Source organism: Borostomias antarcticus (assembly GCF_949987555.1).
Source record: "Borostomias antarcticus genome assembly, chromosome: 14".
Classification (NCBI taxonomy): domain Eukaryota; kingdom Metazoa; phylum Chordata; class Actinopteri; order Stomiiformes; family Stomiidae; genus Borostomias; species Borostomias antarcticus.
Window position 1 is genome coordinate 27,082,426 of NC_140247.1, and position 12,500 is coordinate 27,094,925.

The following is a 12,500-nucleotide window of genomic DNA, read 5'->3' on the forward strand; positions in this document are numbered from 1 at the left end:
GTTGCTGACAAGCTCGCGGTTGCTGCCAAGTATTAATGTTGATAACGTATATAGACGGGACTGTTAAAGATGACAAGATCTGATTGGAAAGAAATAAGCTATGCCATGTTAATAAATTAGATCAGAGCTGGTTTACGGAAGTAAGAAGCATTTTTATTATTAGCCAATCAGATGATGCTACATTAAAAAAAATGTTTAGCATCATCTGATTGGCTAATAATAAAAATGCTTCTTACTTCCGTAAACCAGCTCTGATCTAATTTATTAACATGGCATAGCTTATATCTCACGAGGCCAGAGGGGGCAGTCATGAGCTCTGACAACATTGAGAGGAGAATAGAAGACTATCGATATAATACCATGCAGTTAATACAAATACAAATACAAGTCTGAAGCAAAGGAATGAACGGACGTGTATTGGGCTGTTTGGGGTTGTGCCTGCAGGCTCCCCTGGCCCAGCGGAGGAAACATCACTGGGGAGGTTTTATCTACCCTAACCCTAACCCTAACCCTAACCCTTAGGGGGGCTTCTGCCTCCTTTCAGGCTGTTATTGTAAATAAGAAATTGTTCTTAATTTACTTGACTAAGGGTTAATGATGATGATGATGATGATGATGTGTCTGCACACTGGATTGTGTGTGTGTGTGTGTGTGTGTGTGTGTGTGTGTGTGTGTGTGTGTGTGTGTGTGTGTGTATAAATCTTATTGTTACATCCTCTATACATGTACAGTACAAGGGAGTAAAATTCTTGGGTTCTGGTTCCTCAATCTCATAGCAACAACAGAAATAGGATAATGACTGTGTGTGTGTGTGTGTGTGTGTGTGTGTGTGTGTGTGTGTGTGTGTGTGTGTGTGTGCGTATGTGTGAATGAAAGAAAGAGCAATAAGGACCCATGCATATTCAATATCTCTCTTTTGTTATGAAGTCACACTGGCCTTGCTTCATTAAACACTGAATATTAGTAAACTGTTCTTAATATCTTAACTTTACTTATTTATTCAATGTTTTAATGGTTGTCATGGTAAGTCATGATTGCCTCAGAATGTTGTCTTGTTCTCTGATGATGATTGATGCACTATGCAGTTATGTTGTAGAGTACACAGTTTTTTCCTTTATTAAAATGATTGATATCTTATTGACCTTGTGTTGTAGATATGCTACATATAGTCCAAATGTCTTTGAGATAGTATCCATCGAAACTAGGCCTAAATGTTTTTTATATCACCACCTACTGTACGGTAACTGAATTAGCTACTGTACACTAAAATGTAGTTTATAATCTGATTGGCCTATACATACTGTGCAAGCGTGCATGTGTGTGTGTGTGTGTGTGTGTGTTGAGGCTGTTGGTTTAGTGTATCCACTTCACCCACCCCCAGAGGGCCCGTTTGGAGCCTGGGGTTTTCCTGAAGGTTTTCCCGGGGGCTGCTGTCTCTTCCTTCAGGGATACCTCTCCCTCCTCCCTCCTCTCCCCTAGCCTGGCAGGGGAATACCTTCTCCCAGCGGAAGTCCCACCCAGTGTGTTCAGGGACTGGGGAAACCCTTTTAGTTCTGAATACCATTACTACTGTTTACTTATATCACAGCTGTTAACCAGCGCCTCTTTGTCAGTGTGAATGTGAAATGTGTAATTTGTGGCCCCGTATTCTGAACCTCATTGATAGGAACTCATCAAGGAGGCGCTTTTTTGTTCCCGGCTCTGTTTTTGTTAATAACCCCTGAGTGAACCGGTATGAGAAGAACACAGCTAGAGAATGATTGTGAATCACTGTTGCAAATTAGTCGTCTCTTTCTGCCTGCCAAGAATGTCATCACTGTGATGCAGCTGTGTGGACTGAGGGAGATAGAGCAAGGCTATTGTCTCCTCCTCTCTTTGTCTCTCTCTCTCGCTCTCTGGCTGTGAGAGAGGGAACGGCTCCACAAGCAGAGAGCAGGACGGATGAATATAGAGAAGGGTGGATGGATGGATGGATGGATGGATGGATGGATGGATGGATGGATGGATGGATGGATGGATGGATGGATGGATGGATGGATGGATGGATGGATGGATGGATGGATGGATGGATGGATGGATGGATGGATGGATGGATGGATGGATGGATGGATGGATGGATGGATGGATGGATGGATGGATGGATGGATGGATGGATGGATGGATGGATGGATGGATTGAATGGAATAATAGCCAATAATGTGATAATAATGTTGGAGCCTTTTATATGTTCAAAGGTCAAACCAGGCCAAACCAAACCAGACCTGGGGTTGACGCAGGCGAGACAATAAAACGAGGGAGGTGACTGAGTTTCACGCCCCGCACCGTTATTCACCAGTTATTCAGACTGAAACAGAACATTAGCACTTTGCTTTTACGATGTATTAGACCACACACACACACACACACCCACTCACACACACACAAACACACACCCACTCACACACACACACACCACCCAGAGTACCACACAGGAGGACTACCCAGTTCAGTTGGAGAAAGTACTATTGGTATTTGTAAAGTTGTTACTTGTGAAATGCCAGCAAGGAAGCTACCTATCCAGAGTGACTACATTCTATTCATGGTGTATTTTTGAATAATAGAGGGGACTCATAGAAGAAGTTCTTTGAATAAGTCTATTCATTCATCAATGGATCATAAACAATGCATTGAATGGTAAATGTATTGGACCGAAGGATGAAAGTTATTGATCTACAGAGCCAGGGTTAGGGTTAGGGTTATGGATCTACAGAGCCAGGGTTAGGGTTAGGGTTATTGATCTACAGAGCCAGGGTTAGGGTTAGGGTTATTGATCTACAGAGCCAGGGTTAGGGTTAGGGTTATTGATCTACAGAGCCAGGGTTAGGGTTAGGGTTATTGATCTACAGAGCCAGGGTTAGGGTTAGGGTTATTGATCTACAGAGCCAGGGTTAGGGTTAGGGTTATGGATCTACAGAGCCAGGGTTAGGGTTAGGGTTATGGATCTACAGAGCCAGGGTTAGGGTTAGGGTTATTGATCTACAGAGCCAGGGTTAGGGTTAGGGTTATTGATCTACAGAGCCAGGGTTAGGGTTAGGGTTATTGATCTACAGAGCCAGGGTTAGGGTTAGGGTTATTGATCTACAGAGCCAGGGTTAGGGTTAGGGTTATTGATCTACAGAGCCAGGGTTAGGGTTAGGGTTATTGATCTACAGAGCCAGGGTTAGGGTTAGGGTTATTGATCTACAGAGCCAGGGTTAGGGTTAGGGTTATTGATCTACAGAGCCAGGGTTAGGGTTAGGGTTATTGATCTACAGAGCCAGGGTTAGGGTTAGGGTTATGGATCTACAGAGCCAGGGTTAGGGTTAGGGTTATTGATCTACAGAGCCAGGGTTAGGGTTAGGGTTATTGATCTACAGAGCCAGGGTTAGGGTTAGGGTTATGGATCTACAGAGCCAGGGTTAGGGTTAGGGTTATGGATCTACAGAGCCAGGGTTAGGGTTAGGGTTATGGATCTACAGAGCCAGGGTTAGGGTTAGGGTTATTGATCTACAGAGCCAGGGTTAGGGTTATGGATCTACAGAGCCAGGGTTAGGGTTAGGGTTATGGATCTACAGAGCCAGGGTTAGGGTTAGGGTTATTGATCTACAGAGCCAGGGTTAGGGTTAGGGTTATTGATCTACAGAGCCAGGGTTAGGGTTAGGGTTATGGATCTACAGAGCCAGGGTTAGGGTTAAGGTTATTGATCTACAGAGCCAGGGTTAGGGTTATGGATCTACAGAGCCAGGGTTAGGGTTAGGGTTATTGATCTACAGAGCCAGGGTTAGGGTTATGGATCTACAGAGCCAGGGTTAGGGTTAGGGTTATTGATCTACAGAGCCAGGGTTAGGGTTATGGATCTACAGAGCCAGGGTTAGGGTTAGGGTTATGGATCTACAGAGCCCCAGTCTTTCTGGATTAAATAGATAAACCCGCCTTGAGAGAGAGAGAGAGAGAGAGGGAGAGAGAGAGACAGAGAGACAGAGAGGGAGAGAGAGAGAGAGAGAGAGACAGAGAGGGAGAGGGAGATTCAGATAGAAAGAGACAATAGAAAGAATATGTGTGTGAGGAGACAGAAGAGACGTCCTCCCCCCAGTGCTGTAGTGTTACAGCTTGTAATACACCTCTGACAGGATGCTGAGGACATGTTGAACAGGGAGTGTGGGTCTTGATGGTTTGTTGTTCAGTTATCTAGTTTGTTTTAATTAAGCTGATTATTTAGACAAGAGGGAGTGTTTATTTCGGCTCGCTTGTCAAGATGTATTGGTTGACTGAATGATGATTGTTTGAAAGTGTGTGTGTGTGTGTGTGTGTGTGTGTGTGTGTGTGTGTGTGTGTGTGTGTGTGTGTGTGTGTGTGTGTGTGTGTGTGTGTGTGTGTGTGAGAGTGTGTCTGTGTGTGAATATGATCATATAATCTGTCTAATTCTCTGTCTGTCTGCTGTCTGTCTGTATTTAAATTTTCTTGAGAACCAGTATGAACTTAAAATACGTATGGGTGCTTGTGTGCATGCGTGCGTATGTGCGCGTGTGTGTACGTGTGTGTATGCGTGTGTGTGTGTGCGTAGTTGTGTATGCGGCCCAGCATGTGGTCCAGAACTGGAAGCTGGAGTTTGTAATCAATGACACATACTTAAGGAGGGCTGCGACATCACTGTATTACACACACACACATAAACACACACACACATATACACACACACACACGCATACATGCACGCACGCAATCCACTGTCATATTCACTGAAAAATAAATGCATTGGAATAGTTTTAATGAACGGTTATTCAAGATGCCCCCCCCCCACCCTCCCCCTCTCCTTTCTCTCTCCTCTATCTCTCCCTCTTCCCTCTCTCTGTGTCCCTCCTCCCCCCCGACCCCCCCCCACCCTCCCCCTCTCCTTTCTCTCTCCTCTATCTCTCCCTCTTCCCTCTCTCTGTGTCCCTCCTCCCTCCCTCCCCCTCTCCTTTCTCTCTCCTCTATCTCTCCCTCTTCCCTCCCTCTGTGTCCCTCCTCCCTCCCGACCCCCCCCACCCTCCCCCTCTCCTTTCTCTCTCCTCTATCTCTTCCTCTTCCCTCTCTCTGTGTCCCTCCTCCCTCCCGACCCCGCCCCCAGCCTGCCCGTGTCTGCGTCTCGCCCCGGTGACCAGGGCCACTCCAGCGGCGCCTCCGGCAGCTCCAGCGAATCGGAGAGCAGCTCAGAGTCGGACTCGGACAGCGAGAGCAGCTCCAGCGACAGCGAGTGTAACGGAGCCTCCCGGTCGGCCACACCAGAGGTATATACATATACACGCTCCGCAGCCAATCACAATCACTCCTGAGGTATATACATATACACGCTCCGCAGCCAATCACAATCACTCCTGAGGTATATACATATACACGCTCCGCAGCCAATCACAATCACTCCTGGCCAGAACCAGGAACAGAAGACAGCTAGCGAGCTAGGCAGCCGGCTGATTTAAGCTTGAGTCCTTGACCTTCATATCCAGTATCCGGTCTCTTGAGGGGGGGGTTATAATAAGATACACTATATCAGCTTTCATTTCAGTTTCATTAAAATAAGCCTTAAGTCCTGCTTCAAAATAAAAGTCCCACTGGCTTCTCCAGTTGATGTATAGGACATTAAAGTGTGTGTGTTCTCTGTGGGTCAGGAGGCGTGTTATCTAGAGGCCTGAGACCCCGGGTGGACCCCTCCCAGGAGAGGGTTAGGGTTAACCCTAACCCTAACCCTAACCCTAACCCTAACCCTAACCCTAACCCTAACCCTCTCACTCCAAACCTCCCCCATAACCCTAACCCTAACCCTAACCCTCTCACTCCAAACCTCCCCCATAACCTTAACCCTAACCCTAACCCTAACCCTCTCACTCCAAACCTCCCCCATAACCTTAACCCTAACCCTAACCCTAACCCTAACCCTAACCCTCTCACTCCAAACCTCCCCCATAACCCTAACCCTAACCCTCTCACTCCAAACCTCCCCCATAACCCTAACCCTAACCCTAACCCTCTCACTCCAAACCTCCCCCATAACCCTAACCCTAACCCTAACCCTCTCACTCCAAACCTCCCCCATAACCCTAACCCTAACCCTAACCCTAACCCTCTCACTCCAAACCTCCCCCATAGGTCTCCAGCGAGGGACTGGGAAAGTCCAGGGCTCTTAGAAGTGAAGTAGTGTGGAAGATGAGCTTTTATGAAGGCCTGCATCACATTGAATAACTAGGTGTGTGTGTGTGTGTGTGTCTGTGTGTGTGCGTGCGTGCGTGCGTACAGTATGTGTATGTGTGTCCGGATGTGTGCCTACCGTATGTCCATGTGCACGCATGTGTGCGAGTGTGTTTGTGTGTGTGTGTACGTGTGCGTGTGTGTGTGCGTCACCGCCAGTGTTTTTTTTTACACTGGACTGCCTTTAACGCTCCTCTCCATCGTCAGCTCATTTCCAGCAGCACCCTCTCACTCTCCTCCAGTGACTTCTCCGTCATTTAGCAGATCATTCCAGACCGTCTTTTATGATTTCATAGCTGAGATTTATACTTGTCTGCAGGCATAATGGCAGAAAACAAGCGATGTGAGATGGCACGCTTGATGAAGACATAACTCTGGGTCTGGGAGGGGGGGGAGAATGAGAGAGAGAGATATATACTCAGTCATTCATGAGTTGATGAGCGTCTGTTTTAACGACCTCCTCGACTCCTCGTTGGCTCATTGGTTCACGGACGTCCTAGGACCCGGGGGAGACGATTGAATTATCATATTTTACTCCCGCGAGTCAACGCTGTGTTTTATGAAGATGGTGTGAGTTGCGTTGGCGCCGTCGAAAGTAAAGAGGCTGTCAAACTGGATGAGTTGTTTTTTAGTCGGTATCGGTTGTGTAACGCCCCAAAAAATACTTAGCAGATTAAAAACAAGGATTAAATCAAGTTTAAACAGATCAACATGTAATGAGCTGAAGTTTCAGCTTTTATGACTCGCTATCGGAACAGAATAGAAAAGAAACAGTAAAACAGACGTTAAACAGCGTTCTCTTCTCTCAACGTCCGCAGCCCGAACCTCCCTCCACCAACAAGTGGCAGCTGGACAAGTGGTTGAACAAGGTGACTCCCCATAACAAGTCCCTGGTGACCCCCCAGCCAGAGAGCCATGCTCCCCCCGTCAGCGCCCAGCCCGACCTCACCCCGGCCTCCGAGAGCCCCGCCCCGGGGGTCAAGGCCAAACTCGGGACCCTGGCCCCGCCCGACTCCAAGGACCCGCACGTCCTCCTTGGCCCCTGCAGAGACAAGGTCAAGCCCAAGGCCGGCCAGAGGGCGCCAGAGGGGCAGAGGTCGAAGGGTAAGTCGCCGGGCGTGGCCGGGGCGGAGCAGGCGGCGGTGGCGGCGGCGCCGAGGCGGAGCACGGGGAAGAAGCAGCCCAGGAAGGCGGAGCGTTCGTCCAGCCTGGACGACCAGCAGCACCACCACCCCCCCTGGCCCCGGCCCGCCAACCCCCCCAGGGAGAAGGACCCGCCGCCGCCCCTGGACCCCCCCAGGCCCAGGACCAAGACCCCCGGCGGGAAGACGGCCCCCCGGAAGGAGCCCCGCACAACCACCGCCACTGCGCCTCCTCCAGCTCCCCCCGCCCCCGCGCCCTCGGCCCTCCCGGCCCCGGCCCCCACCCCGGCCCCCGCCCAGGACAAGAAGAAACACCGGGGGCCCAGTAAGATCATCCCCAAGTCAAAAGAGTTCATCGAGACCGAGTCCTCCTCGTCGTCGGAGTGCCACTCTGACCCAGAGGAGCCAGGGAAGATTGAGCCGCCTCCCGGCCCAGCATCTAGCACCACGGGCCTGGGGGGGCTGGGGGCCCTGGGGGGTCTGGGGGGTCTGGGCCTCAAACCCAAGGACTGCGTCCCCCCCGGTAGCAGCACCAGCCTGAGTGTGAGCAGCCTGGGCAGCTCCTGTAGCGCCTCCGTACCTGACCCCGGAGGGGTGGGGGACCTGGAGGACCCCGAGCCCCTGTTCTCCTCCCCCCCGCTGGGCCAAACCCACCTCCTCTCCCCGGCACACGACCTGGAGCACATCAAGTCCCTCTGGGTGAAGATCGAGCTCAGTTTCCTGTCGAGGAAACCCGGACAGGAAGTGCCCAGGAACCCCACGCCGCCGCCGCCGCCACCACCGCCTGTGGCGATGCACGCGGTGCCGGCGCCGGCCAAGATGGCGGAGACGAGGGAGAGCGGAGCCAAGCACAGACGACAGTCACCGTCCGCCTCCGCTCCCGCTCAGAAGCCGCCCAGCAAGAGCAAGAGGAAACACAAAGTAAGACATCTTCCTGTCTCTCTTTCTCACTTGTGCTCCCCCCCCCCTCTCTCTCTCTCTCTTTGTCTCACCCGTACTCTCTCCGTCTCTCTCTCTCTCCCTCATACACACTGTTTCTCCACTCTGTCTCTCTCTGTCTTTCATTCTCAGTCTCTCCCTGGCCTTCCTCTCTCTCTCTCCCCCCCTCTCTCTCTCTCTCTCTCTCTCTGGTTCCCTCGGTGCCCTGATAGGAATCAGGATATTGTGGTTCCACACAAAACCGCTTACTGAACGCTAACTGTTGCCCCCCTCCCCCCCCCCCCTCAGTCAGAGCCCTGCGAGGCTGTGAACGGCAGTAAGAAGCTCCGGCTGGAGAAAGACTCCCTCCTCCTCCTCCCTCCCTGCATCTCACCCATCCACAACCACAAGAGCTCCGGCACAAAAGAGTAAGTGGCCCAGACGTCGCCCCGCCTTTCGCACGATCACAGTCAGGGGATAAGCCAGGGAGGGAACGTCACACACTCCGCTCTCTGAGAGAAGAAGAGAGAACGGCGCTGTTCATCCCAGGGCTGTTTGCAGTGCATATGCTTCTCCGGACTGAGGGGGTTTTTCTCCTGGTAAAAGGGCAATTCTTTGTTTTTTGTGGACACAGAGAGGACATAATGTAGTTATCATACAGACCTTTCATATACAATCATCTGCCTTGCCCTGTACATCCTGTAAAGGCTTTTACACAAGACCGCCTGGCTGGCGAACTCATTTTAGATACAGTATCTCCATTGTGTGTGTGTGTGTGTGTGTGTGTGTGTGTGTGTGTGTGTGTGTGTGTGTGTGTGTGTGTGTGTGTGTGTGTGTGTGTGTGACATCATGTCTTGGGATTATGCGGCCAGGTGTATGATCCATCCACTACAGAGCATCACCACTAACCATGACACACATCTCTAATATGATTATCTTATGAAATATGAGGCTTCTCCTTGTGTCTGCAGCCGTAATACTGAGGTGTTCGGGCCTGAAATACGACCAGTCTTTCCCGAAGCCTCTAACTCATCCCTGCGCCGACAGCTTCAAAGCCAAATCTTCACCCTCTTAATCAGATTGGAGACTAAAAGATGCTTTTTATTAAGGCAGTAAACGCACACGCAAACCCTAGTTTTCAGGGCTCATAAAACAAGAGGAAATATGCTACCGTTCCAAAATAACCTGGCAACATCATCCTAATTAGGTTTCCTGACTGTTTTTTGTTTTTTTTCCCGTCTCCTTTTCGTTAGGGCCTCAGGCAGTCTTCAGCTGGCTAAGCACTTTCTCTCATATATCAAATCCCCATGAGTTTGGGGAAAGAGGGCAGAAATAATCTGTTGTTGCAAAAACAATGTGAGCAGAACAGTAGCTGTGGGAGGTGATATCTGATAAGGTGCTGAGCCTCAGTGGTTTGACTAACCCTAACCCCACCTAACCCTTACCCTAACCCTAACCCTAACCCTAACCCTAACCCTAACCCTAACCCTTACCCTAACCCTAACCCTAACCCCAGCACAGACAGACCTGGTAACCTCACCTAACCCTAACCCTTACCCTAACCCTAACCCCAGCACAGACAGACCTGGTAACCTCACCTAACCCTAACCCTTACCCTAACCCTAACCCCAGCACAGACAGACCTGGTAACCTCACCTAACCCTAACCCTTACCCTAACCCTAACCCCAGCACAGACCTGGTAACCTCACCTAACCCTAACCCTTACCCTAACCCTAACCCCAGCACAGTCAGACCTGGTAACCTCACCTAACCCTAACCCTTACCCTAACCCTAACCCCAGCACAGTCAGACCTGGTAACCTCACCTAACCCTAACCCTTACCCTAACCCTAACCCCAGCACAGACAGACCTGGTAACCTCACCTAACCCTAACCCTTACCCTAACCCTTACCCTAACCCTAACCCTAACCCTGACCTGGTAACCTCACCGCGTGCCTGTTAAAGGGATCACTCACTCAATATAAATTACTGCTCCGGGTATGAAACCTCAAACCTGGGTCAATTACTAATTACAAATACTGTCAAATGCTGGGGGTAAGCTTGTTCTATCAAGTTTAAATGCACCTCATTTACTTTCAAATACTTAATTGAATTTCAATACGAGTTATTAATGGTACTGATGTACCGTAAATGACAGAAGTCCTCCTCTGCCTTCCTCTCTCTCTCCTGGGGGGGGGGGGGGGGCTAGCTGCCCTGGATGACACAACAAGACTGTAAATCTAAGCACAAGCGGCTTCTGTCACAACAAACCCTCGCTCCGCTGCCCGATCGATCGGTCCATGTTCGGAGCGATCAGACTCAGAGCGGCTGCCCCCCTTGCTCTTCCTGGTCCAGCCCACTGGCCCAGAACCTGGACCGGTCCAAATAGAGGAGGTCCAGCCCACTGGCCCAGAACCTGGACCGGTCCAAATAGAGGAGGTCCAGCCCACTGGTCCAGAACCTGGACCGGTCCAAATAGAGGAGTTCCAGCCCACTGGCCCAGAACCTGGACCGGTCCAAATAGAGGAGGTCCAGCCCACTGGCCCAGAACCTAGACCGGTCCAAATAGAGGAGTTATGCACCTCATCCTCGTTTCCTCAATGTCCAAGCTGAACACCGTGGCACATCGTGTTACATTGAATTATGAGTGGATCTGTCTTTTGTACAGTTTGTATTGTGATTGGGGTTCTCAGTTATATCCCTCCTAAGATTCTCAGCTTCTTTATCACCCACCATATGTTGTCCTACACCCTGTCCTGTCCCCTGGACTTGGCAGTGCTTGGTTTTCATCAGTTACCTTCATGAATAAAGGCACTAATATAGACTCTAATTTGGCTGTAGTCTCTAGAATAACCATTCATTTCCTCAAATCGAATGTTCTGACTCTGACCCCTCTCAGCACAGAACATAATGACTGTTCTTCTCAGTCAGACAAAAGCCCTCAGCCAGTCAGTCACTCTGGGTTGTTTTTCTCTCCATCCATCCATGATGACGTGAGACGGGAGATTGCCGGGTATTTGAAAGGCTCAGAGAACTCGCCAGTTTGTAACTGGGTGAAACAAGGCCAAGCACTCTTCCTCTGTACTGTCTCTGATAACCCAAGCCCTCTTCCTCTGTACTGTCTCTGATAACCCAAGCCCTCTTCCTCTGCACTGTCTCTGATAACCCAAGCACTCTTCCTCTGCACTGTCTCTGATAACCCAAGCCCTCTTCCTCTGTACTGTCTCTGATAACCCAAGCACTCTTCCTCTGCACTGTCTCTGATAACCCAAGCCCTCTTCCTCTGTACTGTCTCTGATAACCCAAGCCCTCTTCCTCTGCACTGTCTCTGATAACCCAAGCCCTCTTCCTCTGTACTGTCTCTGATAACCCAAGCCCTCTTCCTCTGCACTGTCTCTGATAACCCAAGCCCTCTTCCTCTGTACTGTCTCTGATAACCCAAGCCCTCTTCCTCTGTACTGTCTCTGATAACCCAAGCCCTCTTCCTCTGTACTGTCTCTGATAACCCAAGCCCTCTTCCTCTGTACTGTCTCTGATAACCCAAGCACTCTTCCTCTGCACTGTCTCTGATAACCCAAGCACTCTTCCTCTGCACTGTCTCTGATAACCCAAGCACTCTTCCTCTGCACTGTCTCTGATAACCCAAGCACTCTTCCTCTGCACTGTCTCTGGAACACTTTGAGCACAGCGGGAGGATGTGCAGCAGGGGTGTGTTTGAGGCCACCTGAGGGTTAGCGTTAGGGTTAGGGTTAGGGTTAATGGTCTCTGGGTTAGGGTTAGGGTTAGTGGTCTCTGGCTCTAATGAGAGGAATTCCAGAACGCGGGTTTAGTGGAAACTGAGTTTGCTAACTTTGAGACTCAATTCACTTCAATTCAATCTCAGGGTTAGCAACCCATGGAAAATCCCCCAGATGTTACATTGAATCGGGTCGAACATTTAGTGCTGACCATGATACATAGAGTATAAAGGCAGCATTTGGAATGTAATATAAATATAACTTTATTTATAATTTTGAAATACACTGTGGACTTCCAGACGGTTTTATGTTCATTTTTCCTTTTTTCAATCTCTATTCGAAATTGTTATTTAATATTGTTTTGTTGAGTCGCTTTACCTAAGTTCAGAATGTACCCTCCACCTGTATGTGTGGCTGTATACTGTGCAGTATGTAAGAGCTCCTCTTCTCTGGGTGCAG

At 49.7% G+C, this 12,500-nt stretch overlaps 1 protein-coding gene across 1 annotated transcript in view; it reads left to right on the forward strand.

Moving 5' to 3' along the window:
- Nucleotides 1-12,500, forward strand: part of aff2 (AF4/FMR2 family, member 2) — a gene marked incomplete at both ends in the record, with an annotated part of 45,499 nt that overhangs the window by 24,027 nt on the left and 8,972 nt on the right. The window contains 3 exons of the mRNA XM_084448672.1: nucleotides 5,129-5,288; nucleotides 7,062-8,306; nucleotides 8,613-8,731. Of these exons, the coding sequence (XP_084304798.1) occupies nucleotides 5,129-5,288; nucleotides 7,062-8,306; nucleotides 8,613-8,731 (1,524 nt within the window). The remainder of the gene's footprint in view (nucleotides 1-5,128; nucleotides 5,289-7,061; nucleotides 8,307-8,612; nucleotides 8,732-12,500) is intronic.